We start from the raw sequence: 21,560 nt of genomic DNA, 5'->3' as shown, positions 1-21,560 counted from the left end.
GAGGATACAGCACCCCTGGAGCAGTGAGGGTTATGGGCCTTACAAGGGCCCATCAGCGGCAGCTTGGCAGTGATGGGGCTTGAACTCCAACCCTGTTATCAACAAGCACTGCTTGCGCCCTCTCTCTCTCTCTCTCTCTCTCTCACACTCACTCATTTTATACCGCTTATCCGAACTTCACGAGTCACAGGGAGCCTGTGCCTATCTCAGGCATCATCGGGCATCAAGGCAGGATACACACTGGACGGAGTGCCAACCCATCGCAGGGCACACACACTCATTCACTATGGAAAATTTTTCCAGAGATGCCAATCAACCTACCATGCATGTCTTTGGACCGGGGGAGGAAACCAGAGTACCCAGAGGAAACCCCCGAGGCACGGGGAGAACATGCAAACTCCACACACACAAGGCGGAGGCGGGAATCGAACCCCCAACCCTGGAGGGGTGAGGCGAACGTGCTAACCACTAAGCCACCGTGCCCCCGCACTATAAACTGTGTGATAAATGTTTTATTTTTTGATTCACAGGAAATCACTATCCAGCACTTTCACCCTGAGTTATCCTCGACGGTCACATCCTGTGATGGCACTGATCCGAAATGTTCTTTTCTGTCTGTCTGTTTGTCCCCAGTGCCTACAGGAAGGTTCTGCTGTGTGATGCTGCGTGAGTCAGAGCTTTCGCTCTGTGACAAGGTGTGAGCCACTGGACCTGAACCAAAAGGGCTAAAAGGCATCCACAAAAAAAAAAAAACAAAAAAAAAACAAGAGAAGAGCGAACAAGTAGAACGAGAGCAGCATGCAGGACCGAGCGTAGCCAAGCTAGGAGGCGAATCCATGCAGGACAAGAAGAAGCAGTACTCGGGAGGATGTCGACAGAGGAAGAAACACAAGCAAGCATCAAATCCAGCGTGAGACGGGAGTCCAGGAAGAAAGGTTAGACCTGTTCTCTGTCTGTTATACAGTACGGCTTTTTCTCGTTAGTGTTTTTATGTGAAAGTTGATGAGCTGCTTTAATGACTTAATGTTAATGATGTTGTAAAGTTTTTTAGAGTTTAAGCAAACCAAAAATGTAGTGAGTGGGATAAATACAAATATGGCCAAAGGTATGTGGACACTTGTCTTTAACAACACGCAGTCGGTTCCCCTTTATTGTTTTAATAAGCTCCTCTCTTCTCTGCTGTGAAAGCTTTCCACCAGCTTTGTGTTCATTCGGTTCCTTCACTCTACCGTTAACCTCCACACCATGTCTTCAAGGAGTTCTGTACTTTGTGCACATTGGCATTGTCATTTTTCAAACAGGTTTGCACCTCTCAATGACAATTGTCCATAATGCTAGAGTAGACAAAAATATTCTGTAAAAAAAATATTCTGTAAAATTCTGTGCGTCCAGCTTTATGGCAACAGTTTAGGAAGAACCAGATTTGATTGTATGCTAGTCAGGGAGCTCTTGATTACATTTTTGAATGTTTAATGTCCACAGAAATGCAGAAGGATCAATTAGAATTCATGATTGACAGAGAAAGACTTTGTTTTGTGTGTGGTAACACTGACAGAACCACTCACTCACTCACTCACTCATCTTCTACCGCTTATCCGAACTACCTCGGGTCACGGGGAGCCTGTGCCTATCTCAGGCGTCATTGGGCATCAAGGCAGGATACACCCTGGACGGAGTGCCAACCCATCACAGGGCACACACACACACACACTCATTCACTCACGCAATCACACACTACGGACAATTTTCCAGAGATGCCAATCAACCTACTATGCATGTCTTTGGACCGGGGGAGGAAACCGGAGTACCCAGAGGAAACCCCCGAGGCACGGGGAGAACATGCAAACTCCACACACACAAGGCGGAGGTGGGAATCGAACCCCCAACCCTGGAGGTGTGAGGCGAACGTGCTAACCACTAAGCCACCGTGCCCCCCTGACAGAACCAAATCCAGGGAAAAGCTATGAATTAGCACAACATGCCAGACTTGAATAAAGAAGCCATAGCCAAGGGTGCAAACATGACTATAAACTCATTTGTTTCTGTGATTCTGGCCAGCACTCAGTTAACTAGCACCATGCGGCTGGTCAGCATGTTACAGCACTTACTTGCTCGGGAGGGGAAAGTAGTTATGATTATTTTCTCCCACCAGATCAGTGAATTGAAGTAAAGGAGCCAGTGCTGTAAAAAGGGAATATGTAGTTGATTACAGAACAGACGCTCTGGATCATAGTTATTATAGCTAAAGCTCGCAGAATGAGGTGCTGGTGTCGATATAATCTCACTGTGAATCAGCAGACCATAAACGTCTGAAGAAAAAAGTATGAGAAACACTTTTCTGAGTGTCTACGCGTGTGCTTGTGTGATTCAGGTGCCTTTCTATCTTAGTTTGCTGAGTCACCGGGCCGTATCAGGATTGAAACTGGAATTGAATTGATGCAGAGAGAGAAAAAGATCAAGGATGACCATCTCTCTCGTGCTCCCTCATGCTTCTGTACTATATAGTGAATAACAGCACTTCAGCGAGCAGTAAATCTGTAGAGAGATGTTTCTGCACTTCCCAGCTCCACTGGGGCTGTTTTACAGCTGTTGTCTGGTCCCTGCGCAGGCTGTAGGAAGACCATCGATCTGATCAAAGCTATTACTCATGCAGGTACTCTGCTTTGCACGGTGAAGCTGTAGCACTGCAAAGAGCATGAAGATCATGCTAATCAGACCTGTTAAAGGAACGAGAGACACATATTACTTTCAGAAAAGCTCTTCACATCTGATATGAAATCGTTTAGCTATACTGAGACTCACTGCAGGATTTGGTGGCCACTGAGCAAAAGGACAGACTAATGCAAAATCAAAGGCTAATGAACAAAGTACCAGTTATATAAAAGTCTTTATTAGGGTTGTGAGTGCTGAATTTGTTAGTGAGATGAGATGCAGTGAGAGAGGTGCTGTCTGAACACTTAACACTCTCTGAAAATTAACGTCATCTTTAACCTTTTCTCAATGACAGTTTGATTTAAGGGCTAATTGTATTTGTCTGGCTTCAGCTTCATGGCTATGCAATGATGAAATACTGGAATAAATAAAAATACACTGAACATTATCTCAGAGAAGAAAATATTTCCCATAGATAAGACTGTGTTCTTCTTTTAGATGATACTATGCTGTAATGAGGCTGACAGATCCAGAGACCATATGCCTTCTTTACTGAGGCTGACAGGTACATAGGACACACCTTCCCTGAGGATGACAGATCCAGAGGCCAAGCCTCCTTTACTCAGACTCACAGATACTGAGGACACACCTCCTTCACTGAGGCTGACAGATATAGAGGCTATGTCTCCTTCACTGAGGATGCCATGCCTTCTTCACTCAGACTGTCAGATACAGTACAAAGGCTACGCTTCCTTCATGCACACTGACAGATACAGAGGCCACGCCTCCTTCATGCATACTGACAGATACAGAGGCCACGCCTCCTTCATGCACACTGACAGATACAGAGGCCACGCCTCCTTCATGCATACTGACAGATACAGAGGCCAAGCCTCCTTCATGCACACTGACAGATACAGAGGCCACGCCTCCATCACTTATACTGACAGATACAGAGGCCACGCCTCCATCACTTATACTGACAGATACAGAGGCCACGCCTCCATCACTTATACTGTCAGATACAGAGGCCACGCCTCCATCACTTATACTGACAGATACAGAGGCCACGCCTCCATCACTTATACTGTCAGATACAGAGGCCACGCCTCCATCACTTATACTGTCAGATACAGAGGCCACGCCTCCATCACTTATACTGACAGATACAGAGGCCACGCCTCCATCACTTATACTGTCAGATACAGAGGCCACGCCTCCATCACTTACACTGTCAGATACAGAGGCCATGCCTCCATCACTTATACTGTCAGATACAGAGGCCACGCCTCCATCACTTATACTGTCAGATACAGAGGCCACGCCTCCATCACTTACACTGTCAGATACAGAGGCCACGCCTCCATCACTTATACTGTCAGATACAGAGGCCACGCCTCCATCACTTATACTGACAGATAAAGAGGCCACGCCTCCTTCTAGATTAGATTAGATTAGATTAGATTAGATTCAACTTTATTGTCATTACACATGTACAAGTACAAGGCAACGAAATGCAGTTTAGGTCTAACCAGAGTGTATACAGTTTTTTACAGGATTTAAATAAGTTATATAAAGTGGTAATATGGAAGGGATTTACAGATGTGTGTGTACTATGAACATAATATACAGATTTACAGAAGGACTGTGGGACTGTTAAGTACAGAGTCCACATCTCCTTCTCTGAGACTGTCCACAAGCCACCTATCTACCAAAGAGGAAGGTAGGAACACCAGCTGAGCAGACGCTAGAATGCTCTGATTTAATGTTTGTGCATGGTTTGATATCCCCAAGCTGTGTACTGAGCAGTCATTGTGTACCTGCGTGTGTTTCTCTCTCTGCCCACTATAGGAAATGTCTCTCAACCATGAATGCCTTCCATCTCCATAGCAACTGTTGCTCTCTGACAGGAACCCATGAACAAGATGACTCAGACCCACTCAGACTTACCACACAAACAGGCATCAAAAACATGACTCAATGCTGAACAACATAGAGGCATCTGAATGCCGTGCTAGGAACGTGCACTAAACAATCATTTCTCATTCTCCATTTTCTCTAAAAAGGAGCGTTTTTCAGTGGGAGTAGCTTTTCTTTTCATATATAAACATTAGCAGGAACTGTAAACACACAGAGAAGCCAGATGGCTGAAACAGATGTACTTTTGAATGGAACTCTTTCATAGCAGCTGTTAAATCATCTTTACACTAAAGAAACACACCAGATATTGATTTTTATCAACATGCACTATGGCTGTATTAAGTGTTAAGTGTGCTTGAATTCACTTGGAGGTGACCTCTAGCATGGTTTGATTACAGAGAGAAAAAAAATGTACATTAAAATTTTACTCTGAATCGAAAGAAATTGTGTGATTATATTTTTTGTAGACATTTTATGGAGCCAAAAGACAGAGCTGTAGTGCTGCAGAAATGTCATGTGTTCACAAGATATAGAACTTCTAAGTTATAAGTAAAGTGTTTTAAATTAGTTTTCTACACATAGTTGGTAAGGTTATTTTATTTGAATTAAATTTTTTATTATTTTTTCAAGTAATTTTTCAGCCATACAAGAAGCCTTGTTGTTTTCTCTCTCTTTTTTTTAAATTATGATCAGCATTAAATCAAACCAGATTTCACTTTGATTCACTCTGATTCACCATAACTGACTCACTGGTTCAGCTGTGACACAATTGTGTGGTTCCTTGTATTGTGTACTGTGACATCATTGTCGGGAAATGAATATTATATCTTCATACCAATTTAAATAGTTTGAATTTTCTTTAATAGTCAGTAGCTACAATTATTCAATTTAATTCAATTTAATTAAATTCAGTTAGATTTGGTTTGTATAGTGCTTTTACAGAGATATATAAATTCAGATAATAAATTATAGATTTTACATTTCAATTTATGGCTATTGAGAAATCTATGGCTAATATTTTAATTTTTTTTTGAAAAATCTCTCTGAAATTTCTTTTCAGCCTTATAAATGAATGTGTCTGAAGTTTTACTGCATCAACAATGTACCAGTGAGTCAAATATATTGATTCTGAATCAAAGTAAAATTGATTCTTTGAGTTTGTTTTCTATTTGGTTTGATTTCACATGAAATAATAATTGAATTGAATGATAATTAAAAGAAGTAAGATTCTCAGAAATATGTACATTTTTCATTTATCGCTAATAAGCAAGTCAGGGGTGACTTGGTTAGGAAAAGCTCCATGAGATATGAAGAAGAAGGCTCAAAATAGATCCGTTTCACTTCTAGCACTGTCTACTATACGGACAAAAAAGTGCAGCTTATGAATATGAGTATCAGAGACATTTCATTCTAGCTTAATATTGAAGTGCTGAAGTATTTAGTGATCTTCAATCCTTCCGGTTTCTACGTGATATGATTTTTTGGAGCACTACAGTAAGCAGACCCAGTAATGTGTTATTGCATCATACCCCTAGATTCTGTGGTTTACAGGAAGTCCAGCGCATGAGTAATGACCAAGAAAGTTCCTCATCTTTTATCCTTTTGGTCTGGGTTTTCCCTCAGGCTGTAGTTGTGCCTGGAATAGCGCTGAAGCTGGATGATTTCCACGCTCACACGTCTAACACGTTCTTACTGTTAGGAAACAGAAACATCAGAGGGCTGTGCTGCTAATTAGGGTGAGAAGGTGACAGTAATGTATTCCACGCTGGACATTTGGGCAGCATAATGAGCAGACAGGCGTCCACTCTGTTTCTCCCTGGCATGAGAAAAAGGCTGCTCATTAAGTCTGGGTGGACTTCTGGCTTTTGACTAGACTCCGGATCTTTTTGATGGAGAAGAAGGAGATCATTTATGGCATATTTTTACATCTCTGAGTGCCTCCAATGGACAAATGACGAGTACAGACAACTTCTTTGCAGAACAGTATTCTGGTGATTCACCTCACAGCGCTGGAGAGGTCAATGAGCTCCAGTGCCAGAGTTTGTCCTCCTGAACCGAGTCGACTCGTGCCAAACTCCACTATCCGGAGGGCTACTTGTTCATTCCCGCCCATCTGCTGCCATCTGTCCGGTTCTCCTGCCGTCACGGTGCTGCTGTCTCATTTGAAGCTGGCCAGCATTCTTCATGTAATAGGGTGATGGGATTTTCTCAGTGGGAGCTGGATTTAACCCAGTAGAAGCAGATCATTGCTCATTCTCTTTTCAACGCCTCAAAAAAAATCCATCAGGAGCTCTGTGGAAAACATATGGAGTTCTGCTGTTTAAATTATCAAAGTTAAACTGCTCAGTGAATGAAAATGAAAAGACCAGGCGTCCTCACATGCTTTAATGGAGCAATCGCTTTTCTGTCATTCAAAATCCTCAGAGAACTGAGAACGCCACGTACAGCACAGATGCTGAGATGCTGAATGCGCATCTGAATGAATTAGGTTCTATATTTTATTGACCAATGAAACCTTGGCTTGTCCTGGCAGGAAAACAGGACAGAATACAGAAGGCTACAAAACAAACTAAAACAAATGATGACAAATGATGTTAAACAAGAGGGAATCAAGTGCAGAATCGATGTACACATTTTTTTCTGAGGGATTTTTTTTGTTGTTGTTTCTGGTTTGTTTAATCATGCCAATCATATGTGGAAAACAAACCAAAACACACAACTGCAACACTGATTAAAAAAAAAAGTATAATATATTACTATAATATAATATATTACTATTATATACTATATACTATTATATTTATAGTAACATAAATTCCAAATGTATGAAATCAAACCCCAATCTCACACCCGAGCTGAGAATCAAACATACAACACTAGAGTTTATAACAGGCACATTACCACTGCTCTATTCTACCATATATGATTTAATATCTGTAACAATAGTTATACTGTAGTTATACAGCACCAACCTTCTCATGATATTTCCCACTGCTCGCCCTACACATACAATCTAAGTCATTAAGAAATGTATTAAAAATTAATGTTTGTATCAGCAACAAAATCATGTTATTTTAATAATCGTAATATTTTCATGGGGGGCACGGTGGCTTAGTGGTTAGCACGTTTGCCTCACACCTCCAGGGTTGGGGGTTCGATTCCCGCCTCCGCCTTGTGTGTGTGGAGTTTGCATGTTCTCCCCGTGCCTCGGGGGTTTCCTCCGGGTACTCCGGTTTCCTCCCCCGGTCCAAAGACATGCATAGTAGGTTGATTGGCATCTCTGGAAAATTGTGTGTGATTGTGTGAGTGAATGAGAGTGTGTGTGTGTGTGTGCCCTGCGATGGGTTGGCACCCCGCCCAGGGTGTATCCTGCCTTGACGGCACACGCTCCCCGTGACCCGAGGTAGTTCGGATAAGCGTTAGAAAATGAATGAATGAATGAATGAATAATATTTTCATGTAATGTTTTTTTCTTAAATCCGACTGTGCGAATACACTCCTTTTATTAAGTGTATTAACATGCTTTAAAACCTCTACCACTTTAAATGACTGGGTAATAAACCGATACAAAAGAAAATGAATGATCACTAAAATTTGGAGTGTGTACCTCAGCATGTTGTCCTCAGTAGACAGGATTAAGATTTGGAAAATATCAAGAGGGTTTAAAAACACAAACCAAGATCACAAGACAACAAGAACAGGCGAAAACAATCAGGTAAACAAACCGATGATGGGACGGGGTATAGAGAAAACTGTTAGCTTCAGAGGAGTGAACTCAGTATTCTTGTTCTGCTCGCTTTCTAATGATAAATGTCTCCAAAAGCAATACAGCAGTAAACCCCAATTCTACGTACCACAAATGAACTCTATTGGTTTTAAAGAATGTACATTGTCACCGGTTTGGGATCATGTGGTCAGGTCAGTTTTCTATGATGTTTCTGTTCAGATTTAATGTTCTTGAGTTAGAATGGTCATTTTTTTCAAAACAATATCTCCAACATTCATATGTATTATCTTATCCTCTTATCTTATTTTCTTAGTACCATCTACACACACACACACACACACACACACAGAGACACACACATACATCTGCCACCGGGAGCATTTCCATGCATGTGAATTTACTGTATGTTTTATGTACATCTTCATCTAATCTACATAAATACACTCATTAAAACTTCTAGCGTTCATTTAGAGTATTTTCAAATACTTTTTTCTCACTGTATTGTGTTAAGACATTTATCTCTATAAAGTGAACAGAACAGAAACGTACAGACATCCTGCTTCCTGTTTAATAACAAAGCTCAGAAGACACCCGGTTTAGCAGATTAAAGATTTAATATCTGTATCAACACCCCTGTGACGCAGTTCAGCAGCAGGTTATTGTTGTTTTGGCTGTTTGTTTTTTTTAATAATAATGGTTGTGATTGCTGCCTGAAGTTCTTTTAAGTGGTGTGACATGGCCTGCAGTTATATACGGATTAAACCCCAGAGCACTGTGATGTCTGATTGATTTATATTACTCTGCTCACTGAGCTTTAATGTTGGATGGAGACTAACAGAGCATGAAAGGGCCATGATGCCATATGTTTCCCCTGAGCTTTTGCATCCTGCTGATGAGAAGCCGGACTTTTCACAGCCGCTCTGTGTGTTATGGTGAACTGTTCAGATCATTGATCAGATCATTCAGATCATTGATCAGATTTATTTTCAGAGTAATTGATCCAGATGCCGGTGTGGGACGTACCTGTGTGAGGTATTTCATTTGGGCTCAGTGGCTTTAGAAACTCGGGTCTGATGAACAGAAAATTAAACAGAGAGAGCAGTAACAATAATACCGCTGTGTAGAATGGCTTTGAAATGCTGTGTTTTATTCTACAAGAGAGAAACGAAGCTAGATGATGGACAGTTATCACAGTTTATAGCTGCTGTATAATGTCTAATGATAACACTGATTTAACAGTGATAACTAACTGGTCTCATTATTATTTTTTACTATAATCCGATAAAACGTATGAAAAATTTCTTTCGTTTTTCAATTTTCACACCTCCAGGTTGTGGGTTTGAATCCTGCCTATGAGTTCTCTGGTTTTCTCCCCCACTCCAAAGACATGATTGGCTGATTGGCATCTCTAAATTCTGTGTAGTGTGTGAACATGGGTGTGTGTGTGTTTTTGTGTGTTTGTACTCTGTCATGGCTCTGTTGCTTTGTGCCCTGAGTCCCCTGTTAGACTCCAGGTTTCCTGTGACCCTGTGTAGGATGAACCGATGGTTAGGTGGCTGGATAGAGCAATAGATGGATGGACTGATGGATGTTCTATCCATGGATAGAAGGACAGGATCTGCTTGTCGATTACTTTCCTACAGGCCCCCCCAGTGTTTAATTCATTACATAACTATTATATTGATCAACTCTTATCATTTGATTTATTTGGGGTTTAATGTAACTATCAGGATCTGGTGTGGACTTTTTCCACGTGCCTTTTGTTTACATTCTGTGTTCACGTGTCTTCCCTGCCTTTGTCTATTCCTTCCCGCCTCTGCACACCTGTCCCTAATTGTTTACATTATTTAGCCGAATCCTTGTCTTTTTGTTTTGTCTTTTGTTCTGTCTTTTGTTTTGTCTCCGTCTGTGTTTGATTTTAGTAATAAATCATGTTTTTTTTTTGTTTTTGTTTTTTTTACTATCCTGCATTTGGGTCTGTTTTTATCCCTAGTTTCTCTGACAGTAACAGTTTTGCAAAAAGAAAAATATCAACCGGCAATGTGTCTTTTGTGTTTTAAAAGGAGTGAAATAATAATAAAAAAATGAAATATATATGCTTAAATATGTCCAGGATGTGGAGAATAATCATTCAGTTGAAGGCATCTGTATGAGCAACTTAACAGTACAGACAGAATACAGCTGAGCTAATGAGGGGTTACACGCCTTGCTGAAGGGCTCACGCTCCCTGTCTCAGCTCCTTCAGCTCATGACCAGGATATTTAGTATTCAGTCATCATGCTGATCAGCCAAGGGTTAAGGGCCTTGCTCAAGGACCAAACATTGACAGGTTGCTGGTGCCAACATTTAAATTCTGTCAGGAGCTCAGAACACTTATCGACTGATCATTCAGCTGGAGATCATTCTTCTTATAGGATGGAGGCTTGCTCCTGGCTCATTAACCTGGGTGAAGGAACTTGCTGTTCTGATCAGAAATCCATCCTCTTTATACTGTATGGTGGTTATATACAGTACTGTACTGTACAATAACATGCCATTCAAATTTAAGTTTTCAGAGACTTTCCAAACGCTTGTTTGTTTTTTTCCCCCCTTTCTTTATGGACTATATTTAAAGCCTTTTGTACATGACGCCTCATTATTTCTGTTTAAAACATGAGACACATCAACATTTTTGGTTTTTATACTTTTATTGCTATATGTCACATAGAACGTCAGACTTTTCAGTCTCCAGCCGAGAAGCCAAAAAAACTTAAAGTTACATCATTTGACTTTGTCTGTTACAAAGCACTGACAACAGAGACTCCTTCCATAAATGTTCAATACACATCTCAGAAAATTGAAAATATCAGCATATCATAATTTTTCTCTCTGTGAGTGCACTGTTACTATGGAAACAAAAAGTTATTGGAACATTTACTGTCAGAAAATAAATCAATATCCAGTCAGAATCCAAAATTTAACAGCACTGTGGTGTAAAAGTTACTTTATTTTTTTATCCTTCTTCTCTCTCCATCGCTCAGGTCAGAACCGTAGTGAGCCGGCTCTGATAAAGCGTTTCCGTGGCGATGGGGTACGCTACAAAGCCAAGCTGATTGGGATTGACGACGTATCTGCAGCACGTGGAGATAAACTCTGCCAGGACTCCATGATGAAGCTGAAGGTATGACTCGCTGAAGAGAACGAATGAAGTGTGGAACAAGAACGCTCCAGTTTCACCCTCATTTTCACACCAGACACGTTAAAATCCTGTCCGAGTCATGACTTTGATGATTCCTCCTCTTTGATGATCCCCTACAGACCGGAATTGTTCCGTCTATAAATTTCACATCAGCATTACAGAAGAGCCGTTGTGCTCTGAGAGAGAGCTTTGACATTTAAGTGAGTGCTTGATAGTGCCTACACCACAACCCGCCCTCAGAACCACGCTGTTAATGGATGTGCTGGTGTGGAAAGAGCTGCTAGTACAATAGCGCTGATCCACAGGCGGTCCGTCAACCAACGTCTGAAATGAATTCTTGCATGCTTTGTTCCTCTGTCAGACTTCAGCCATGCTCTGACAGGTCAGCTCATTACCGACAGCTACGCTTGATCATGTACACACACCCCACAGATCTAGTGTGCCTGTGTGAGTGCTGTGTTGTTTTTTGTGTGGGATGTGTCGGAAGTTTGAAAACATTCAATCTTTTTTTTTTTTTGCATCTGAATGACCTGTTCCTATTTTTATACCATGAAATTATTCATTTTTTGTTTCGCTGATGTTTCACAGAATAGTGTCAGCTTTGAATTGTCTAGCTGATAAGCTAATAACCACTGTTGGGTTTTTGGGAAGCAGAGCTGCCAATTTTCAGAAAATACTAGAGGCAGAGTGAATGTGTGATGTGTAAGTTAAGCAGGAAGTTATAACTCACTAATGAGCAGGAGGAGAAGCTGGTGTCAATGTGCTAGCAGAGCTAAGCAGAGCTCTGTATTAACAAGATTTAAAAGATACACGTCGCGTTCACACCCGCTTCAGCTTATAGGAAACTTTACTGTTGATCATATTTGGTGTTCAGTTGTGTTTCCTGTGTAAAGACATATTGTCTTTCTGCCAAGTGTGTGTCTGTGTGTAGTTATTCAACCTATTTATTTAATATCACAACCAAGCGTCACTGCTAGCTTTTCTTTTTCTTTCCTATTCTATTCTTACTGTTCATTTTTCCTCCATCTATTTTCTTACACTCCTGTCCCAGGGTATTGCTGCTTCAGCTCGATCCAAAGGAGAACACAAGCAGCGTGTTTTTTTAACCGTCTCCTTCAATGGAATTAAGATCTACGACGAGAGATCCGGGGTGAGTCTGGACTGCTTAAACACTGACTTTCAAGTTCCTGGCGACAAGTCCTGTCCCAAATAAAACATAACATTTCATCATAAATGTTACAAATCTGCACCGATTTAAAGATTTTAAGTCACCGCTACTGGCCAACATTATTCAACTTTTAATTTGTTGTCAGAGAAATTGAAACTAGTTTTCAGAAGCATTGAAGTTTTGTATATTTTAACACCTCTACTCAGAGTGAAAATAACACGAATTGGATTGTAGAGGTACAAAACATTACAGTTAGATCTAACACAAATAAAAATATAAATTATTTTTAATAAAAATATTTAAATATTTACTGAAAAGAAAAATATGGAGAACATGAAAGATGTACTTTTGTCACGGACGCGGGGGTAAAAACGGACCCAAATGCAGGACAGCTTAACAAAAAGAGGGATTTAATAACTAAAAGACACAAAACAGGACAAAGACGGACCACGCGAAGACAACAGGAGACGAAGACAACAGGAGACGAAGACAACAGGAGACGAAGACAACAGGAGACGAAGACAACAGGAGACGAAGACAACAGGAGACGAAGACAACAGAGGATTCCGCGCTGCACAAGGCAACGCGGCTTAACTAAATACTACTAATAATCAAGACACATGAGGGACAGGTGTGCAGAAGCGGGCAGGAAGAGACAAGGGGCGGGGCAGACATGTGACAGAAAAACATAAACAAAAGGCACATGGCCAGAGTCCGGGCAGAGTCCTGACAACTTTCGCTTCTAAAAGCAGTCCCTTTCACTTCTTACTAACTTTAGGTCCATAAACTTTGACCTGGGGATGTGCGAACCTGTTGACGAGCCAATAGAAAGCAAGAAGGCAGGGCTGTTGGCTCTATTTTGTAAAAATGTAGATCTACCACTAAATGTTGAGTTTGGTAATAAAAATTGTAGCAGGGCAAAATGTCTGTTGGACACATTAAGATAAATATTTGTAGTTAGAGAAAAAAATTACGTTAACGGTAAACCTTGGGTTTTAACATGATAAGGGTTGTTCACATGATCAATGATCAACATGAACACAACAAAAACAGGAGGAAAGTCCATTTTTTTTTGGCTTCTATGGAAAAGAGTTAATATAATGACCTTTATAGTTTTTGGGTAACCTTTCTATTAACTAACACAATTTTTAGTAGATGTGGAAAAACATTCTGAGTGAACAATGTAGTGGTAGTAACAATGGCACTTAGTCCTGTATGTTAAAAATGAAGCAGCAGTAATTCCCTGAAGACAAGGTAAAATTCTGTCTGGTTTGCTAGGGTTAATAAAACTTAATTAAACCCCACATGGATATGATCATGAATTATGTATGAGATATAGTCCTGCCTAAAGAAAAAGTGTTTAGAAACACCTCATTTAAGCTTTAAAATATTAATCTGGATTTGAAGCTCGCTGGACTAAGTCCAATTTCATTAACAGTAATGATGGCTTCCCTCACTAGGACGAGTCACTTAGCATGATGTACTGCACGCCTTCTCCAGGCTGACAGCCACATAGCTCAGTCCAACTCATATCCTTATTAATCACAGTTAATTAGCCAAAACGGCAGCTTTTTTTTTTTTTCCTCTGTTAAGTGTTAGCCATAATTATACTCATCACTAAGGACACTATTTTAATCCCGGTCATTTTGCTGTGAACGGTGTCATAAAGGACAGTTTGAACTTTCCACAGGTTTTACAACATCACCATTCTGTGCATGAAATCTCCTACATCGCCAAAGACACCAGAGACCACCGTGCCTTCGGCTACGTCTGCGGGAAAGAAGGAAATCACAAGTTTGTGGCCATCAAGACAGTCCATTCAGTGAGACACCATGTTTCATTGCACTTTATTTTTTTTTCCCAACTCACCTAAATTATGAGAATGGGGAACTAGTGTTCATTTTTAAAGGTGGCTTTTTAAGGTGGAATTCAGCTACTTAAAACACCAGGTAGTTGAATTCCACCTTAAAAGTCCACCTTAAAAAATAATTTTTGTTTTTTTTTACTCATTACTAGATTTGTGCATTTTATCAGTCATACACTATAGTACATCTGTCCAGGCAACTTCAGGGTGGCTACCATTAACCGTCTATCATCACACAAGCTTACCACTTACTTTATCCTCTGCAAGCCTGTGTTTAAAGTAAATGCATGAAACATAACTTTACTTCATGTGAACCAACTAGCTGGTGCATTCAGTGGAGCAGAATTTTTTTTTTTTTTAATTAAGTCTATTTTCAACAAAAGGCTATCATTATGAGAGGCTTTAAAAAAAACAGTTGAAAAAAAAAAATCCACAGGCACATCAACATGATGTAGATTGAACATTTTTTGGGTGACTCTTCCAGATGAATAATTAAATAGGAGAAAGTCACAGATGACATTTGGCCTTGAATTAATTAGATGGAAAAAGAATAGAAGTTTAAACAAGAACTTGATAAAGACTTTTATGGAATAAAAGATGTACTGTTTGAAAAAAAACAATGTTAAAATAGTAGTCAGAGGGGAAAAAATATATAAAAATGGTCCCTTTTGAGATGAAGCTCTTATCCACGCTCTGCTTCTTTTTGGTAGGCAGAGCCTTTGATTCTGGAGCTACGTGACCTCTTTACACTTATCTATGACCTGAAGCAGAGGGATGAAGGGGAGAAGAAGGCACAAAAAGTAAAGCACTGCGAGCAGGCTGTTTATCAGGTGCAGACAAAGAATTTCATTTATAGAGTGCTTCATTTTACCATGCAAATAATGGCTGAAAATCCAGAAATGTCAATTAGCATGTCAAGCTTCAATAGTATAGAGGCTTACAATGTTCTTAAGACTCACCTTCTTACCCCAATGTGTGTCACAGACGATCCTCGAGGATGACACTGATGACCCTGTGTATCAGGTAAGTGCAGTCTTGTGCTACACAGTTTAAGGTAACATCTGAATCAAAGACACCCAGCTACAGTAGTACACAGTTCAGTGTTTTCCCTAACAAATCATTCTGACTATGCAGTGGTGTTATTCTTCCAGGACTGGAGCTGGTTCCATTCATTGTTACCAATTTCCATGTTTTGTATTTGGAAGTACATCATGTTTGATTAGAAATATTGCATTCTCATTAGACAGACATTTGATTAGCTGAATTTTCCTGACTCATTAGACTTTCCCTGGATTGTGCACCCATGTTGTGGTAAAAGCTGGAAAGAGGTCAGACAATGCACTTTGACCTTTACTCTTGAAACCCTGAACGTGAATACAGACAGCCATAATTTAATTTCTGTGCCTTAAATTTAGTTTTTGTAGACACTCTCAAAGTGTTACTTTCACTGAAATATCATATTTATCTGCCAGTTAATGGTCAAATTTTTAAAGGAATATAATAAGGAATAATTCCTTATGTGACATTATTTTAGTTCCCTATACTGTATAAGACCAATAGTGTGGCTTATAAAACAAGTATAGAGATTATAGAGAAGTCAATTGTCTTAGGACTTTTCTGGCCTCTCTATTATTGTGCTTCTGCCAGCCAGAGATAACACTTCTTTGGCAGCCAGTTCAACTCTGAACAGGGCCTCCAGCACTGGATTATAGAGAGTACAAGGTGTTTGGCCCAGTGCTCTGTATAGCCTACCATGTCATCTGCATATGCTGTAGCATAGTGCTGGTTGGGCCTCAGGACAAAGTTCCAGAGCTTTTGGAAGATCACAGCATGAAGGGTAAAATGGATAGTCTGGTACAGCTCCAGACTTCTGCTCGTCTTCTTGCTGGCTTCAAACCAACTCAGGGATGAATCAAGAGCTCAGAACAAAGCCTTGTCCTGACTTGGTATTCACTTTGTCACACCCAGCAAAACTTGGAGCTTCAGGGTGTAAGTGACAAGAAGCCTGTTAAGATCTGCGGTACCTTTCTGACCACAAGCAGTACATAGGAAGACAGTCACCATCCATAATAGAGTCTGACTGATACATTAGGCAATCATATCCAACTCATGTGCATCAGTTTTACCCGGACGAGCCCTGCAGGTTAGAAGATCAGTCCCTTAACACTGTATTTGGACAAGGCCTTTATCAAGACAACAACTTCATTTTACCATTTAGAATAGACCGCTATCACCATGATATATACTCATGTCCCCCTCATTAATTCCCAAGCTATTGGAATGGGTGCAAGTAGAGCTGACATTGGTGGACGTTGTGGAGTTTTGGTGATCTCGTTCTAGGGGTTTTCACAATGCTGTTACATCTACATTGCCTACCTGGGAATGTTTAGATTTGTTTTCAGAAGGATGTGGTATACATTTTAGAGGCCAGGGTTTTTCATTTGAAAAACCTGCTTTTATACTTTGGGCCACACTTCCTACCAAATCCTGCTGATCACGTGATACCACTAGCACTGTTTTTTTTTGTTTTTGTTTTTTGCTAAACTCCACCCACCAAGACTTAATCATTCCCTAATCCAACCAAAAGTATCAACCAGAACGGTGAGTCCTAACACAGACTTCCTTAGACACACATGATGTCAGCCAGCTGAAACTCTTCTGACTTTGCTTTCTTAGACACCATAGACTCATGAAAGGCTGTGTCATTGTTTGGATTGGAACCCTGTTACATTTATATTGATAAAAGTGCTGAATGCAGCGTCAGAAACCACATAAGCAAGTATGTTTAAAACGCTTAAAATAAAGACTTAAACACAAGCGGTCGCTTTAAGCTTTCATATTTCTGAGCTGAGTCTTTATCCCTGTGGGTAGTCTCCAGTCTGATAAGCTGCCTTCTGCTAAATAATAGGCAGAAATGCATTGTGAGTGGCTGCACCAAGCTGCTACAGAAATCCTGGTTCATGCATTCTCTAAACGACAGACAGATCTTTTATGATTATTGGCTGTAATATTTTCCAACTATTTGGTTTGGGCAACTCAAATATCATGCTGGGTCTGACAATTGACAGGGTCTAGGGTAATAAATTGTGCTCATGGATCATGGCATTCCATGTTCATGGCAGTGAAGTGCTTTTCTTGTGGCAGACCCAATGGTTATTCGTTTTATGTTGGCCTATGCGTTCTACCTGTATGGCCCCACCCACTCTTCTCTCCTTCTCTCACTCTCTCTCTTCCTGCTGTAGTACATTGTGTTTGAAGCTGGACACGAGTCGCCCCATGGCCACCAATCAGAGGAGAGCGTTTACCAGGTATTATCTAAGTACCTCCCTCTTTTCCTCTTCAAGTCATTGTGGTGTAGAGGAGGGATCTAATTTATTATAATGCGGCAGAGTGTAAAATATAACATGATATAACAATTTAAAAAATAAAGACAGAGCTGTGGTTTGATTCATCTATTGTGACTTTTAGGTCCCAACAAGCCAGCAGAAAGAAGGAGTCTATGATGTTCCAAAACGCCATATTATGACTGTAGGTTTTTATATTGTATTGCCAGCTTTCCCCATTTTTTCCCCTAAGTCCCTCCAACAAACCTCTCAAAGATCTTGGCTATAACTGAACATGCTTTCAATTCCATTTAACAAAAAAGTGGAACATAATCAAATCTTTCAGAGTTCAGTCCAACGCAGACTACAGCACTGCAGAATAACAGATTTTCCCTCAGTTATGGCAAACCCAATCTCTCTCACCAGCTCAGCTGAAGTATTGATTTACGTCAAGCGTCAAGCTCTTCATGTTTGACTCCTAAGAGTTAAGATAAGGGAAAACGCTAAACTGTGTGCTGCTGTGGTCCTCCAGGACTGCACATTCATTACACCGCCTTCTTATCTCAAAGACTTGCAGTAAAGAGATGAACTGACTTTTATTTCTTTTTATTTATTTTCATTTCTGGGTTCACAAGAGGTTTGGTGTTGGGACTCCGTCTTTTTGTAGATTAATTGCATGCTATTAGCTTTTGGTTATGTCATAAAGTCATAAAGTCTTTAATCATATCCAATTCTTCTAAAAACTTCATAACAAAAACATTTTTCAAATGAGAGCTTTGCTCCTTCAACATTTAAATGAATTCATTATTTTGTCATTATCTCTACATTTCACATAGCGTTACTGCTTGAATGTTCATAAGGTTGGACCTTTCTGAAAGCTTGTTCATCAGTTTCCCTCCTTCACTCACTTTCCATCACTAAAACTCATATCATAATATATCAATTCTTGCATCAAAAAGTCTCAGGTCCCCAGCACAGAGGATTATGAATCAGGGTTGGTCAAGTCACTAGCAATTTTTCTTTCATCACTCATTCAATATCCAGAGGAAGAAAATCTCTACTCCTTATTGACTTTCACATAGAAAACTTCATTTGATTTGTTTGCTCGAACACAGGATTTATATTGGTTCTGTGGCATTTTATGATGCTTTGCTAGTTGCAGTAGGTCTGAAAATCTCATAAATATTATTGTTTACACATGGCTCTATAAATTATTGACTAGAAACGTTGAGACCATAAGACCATACAATACACCGCTAGCTTTATGGGCAGGAATTGTAGTTAGCAATGCTGCTAGTTCTGAATGTTATAGTGAAATACCTGTAAGAGACTTTAAGGCTAAAGTTTGACATACCTACAACCCTCATGGTTTTGTGTGCTTTTACTCAAGAGAACGTGTTTTGTCGCATCCCAGTGATGCTGCTCCAATTCATTTGTTGTACCTCCTCCAGAACATCAGTCAGTTTGAACTGTTCGGGGACATGGCCACTCCTCCAGACATTGTATCTGTAAGTAAACCTCATAACCCTCGTTAGCACAATAATAAAGTTTCTATTTTCTGTGGTGTTTTGGTAGCTCAGCTCTGTTATACTAAGCTACTCTTCTATCAGGTCATAAAATGGGCTCTAATGGTCTGTTTCACAGATGCCTGCATCTCCCGCTAATACATTGGACCCTGGGCGACGACGACATCAGCGGCGCCCTGAGCTCTTCACACACTTTAGTCCCCCTGCCGTGCCTTCAGGTAACACAATGACCTCACAAGAAGCACATCATCAAGCTTTAAAATAAATTCATTACATTTCATGGGATTCATATTTTTTATTTAATTACATTTCATATTGAGATTTGCTGTCTCTTAAGTAAAGCATGCTGTTATGGGGTGGTATGACATGGTCCGTTGTGAAACAGATCACATCAAAGTTTATTAATTTTTTATAACAGCAAAATTACCCACATCTTGTCTCTTCCTTCTGTCTGTGCTCTTTTTCTATTTCTGTCTGTTTTTTACTCTGTCTGCCTGTCCTCTCCGTCCCCATTTTGTCCTACATATCTGTTCCATCTCTCTCCATATGTCTGATCTGTTCCCCTTTCTTGGCCATCCCTTCCTTGTCTCTCAATTCTGTCTGTCCCATTACTTTTCTGTCTCATCCCCCTTCTGTCTGTTCTCTTCCTGTCCAACCTTCCCTACAGGCTACATGACGATGGGTGCGGTGCCTTCAGCTCACTGGGCTCAGCAGTCCTTCGCAGCGCCGGCAGCTCCACTGGCATTTGGTGTTCAGGCTCCTCTGCAGGTTGCTCAGGTTCTACCTGGAGGGCAGCCAGTGATCTGGGGCCAGGCCAACCTTTTCCACACTCCCGGACCAGGCCAGCAGCAGTGGGCCTTTGTACCAGCCGGGGCCTTATTTCAAGGCCTTGTTCCCTTAGCTGCCATGCGTCCTCGCATGTCTACCCCGTCTGCACCATCCTCGACCATCACCAGTCCTCAGCATGCAGCTGAATCCAGAGACGCCTCAAGCAGTAACCCCTTGGCAGGGGCTTCAGGCTCACACTCACAGCCTGCTGACACCATTGACCCACATACAGTGATGGGAGGAACCACACAGCCTGGTGAGAAGCCGGAATCTGAGGTCTGTAGTGGAGATCTTGATCTTTCCCAGCTCAGTTTGACACCAGGGTCATCGACTTCACCATCCACTGTAGAGTCTCGTGAGTAAGACACACAACAACCGCTTGTAATCTGGGTCAAGCAAATAGAACCTCTGGGACTGATTAACCGTAATACCCAATCCCATGATACCTAGAAGAAATCCTTGCTCACTGAAACATTACTGATTATTTCAGAACTAATTATAAACCCTATAACAAGCACGGCTGAATCGATGTAATGGAAATGAGTCTGTTTCACCTTCCCACAGCTGCTACACCTGCTTCCCAAGAGGGCGAAATGACCTTGACCTCAGAACCCTCTAAAGAGCTCTCTGTCATGAGAACAGAAAAAAGTGAGAGCCAACTTAGAGAGCCTTCTCTCACAGAAGGAGCAGAGCAGAGCGTCAACCAAGATGTGGGAGAGGAATCGGTAATTAGACCTTTATTTGGGTTATGTTTGTGCAGCACTTAATGAGGCACATAACATTCTTCAACCTAATTGTCCACCTGATTGGACAATGAGTAAAAAAAACATTCAATCAAGGGCTTGTGCCTTGTCCACCATCAGGATTTTTTTTTTTTTTTTAGAAAATTGTGTTCATGGTTTACAACAAGCTCTTATTTCTATCCTCTCTTCTTCACAGTGTTCCAGCGCCCAAATCCCCAGCAGCTGTGAGACGGCAGATCTCAGTCTGACTCCAAACCAATCAGACTCTTAGGAAATCCCAGCTCAGCTCGACTCACTTTCTGGGTCTCTTATTTTGTTCTGTTTTCTATCCTTAAATCATTTCTTTATTTAGTTGTCATTCAGATAACACTATAGCAGTCAGAGTGTTTACATTTACATTTACAGCATTTAGCAGACACTCTTATCCAGAGTGACTTACATTTTATTTCAGTTTATACACCTGAGCAATTGAGGGTTAAGGGCCTTGCTCAGGGGCCCTGCAGTGGCAACTTGGTGGACCTGGGATTCGAACCAATGACCTTCCGATCAGTAGTCGAACACCTTAACCACTGAGTTACCACAACCACATACCACATGAATCATTAATATAGGTAAAGATATATGTAGATAT

The 21,560-nt window shown here is 40.8% G+C and overlaps 1 protein-coding gene across 1 annotated transcript in view; it reads left to right on the top strand.

Annotated features, from left to right (window-relative positions):
* dab1b (DAB adaptor protein 1b) overlaps positions 1–20,953 on the top strand; it is a 35,482-nt gene extending 14,529 nt beyond the window's left edge. Inside the window, exons 2-13 of the mRNA XM_060875511.1 lie at positions 634–935; positions 11,320–11,459; positions 12,529–12,627; positions 14,336–14,467; positions 15,220–15,339; positions 15,494–15,532; positions 17,752–17,817; positions 17,978–18,037; positions 19,284–19,340; positions 19,477–19,576; positions 20,026–20,541; positions 20,751–20,953. Of these exons, the coding sequence (XP_060731494.1) occupies positions 869–935; positions 11,320–11,459; positions 12,529–12,627; positions 14,336–14,467; positions 15,220–15,339; positions 15,494–15,532; positions 17,752–17,817; positions 17,978–18,037; positions 19,284–19,340; positions 19,477–19,576; positions 20,026–20,541; positions 20,751–20,953 (1,599 nt within the window). The 5' untranslated portion in view covers positions 634–868. The remainder of the gene's footprint in view (positions 1–633; positions 936–11,319; positions 11,460–12,528; positions 12,628–14,335; positions 14,468–15,219; positions 15,340–15,493; positions 15,533–17,751; positions 17,818–17,977; positions 18,038–19,283; positions 19,341–19,476; positions 19,577–20,025; positions 20,542–20,750) is intronic.
* The last annotated feature ends 607 nt before the right edge of the window (positions 20,954–21,560 follow it).

The sequence above is a fragment of the Tachysurus vachellii genome, chromosome 7, assembly GCF_030014155.1.
Source record: "Tachysurus vachellii isolate PV-2020 chromosome 7, HZAU_Pvac_v1, whole genome shotgun sequence".
NCBI lineage: Eukaryota > Metazoa > Chordata > Actinopteri > Siluriformes > Bagridae > Tachysurus > Tachysurus vachellii.
This window is presented reverse-complemented; position numbering and strand designations above follow the sequence as displayed.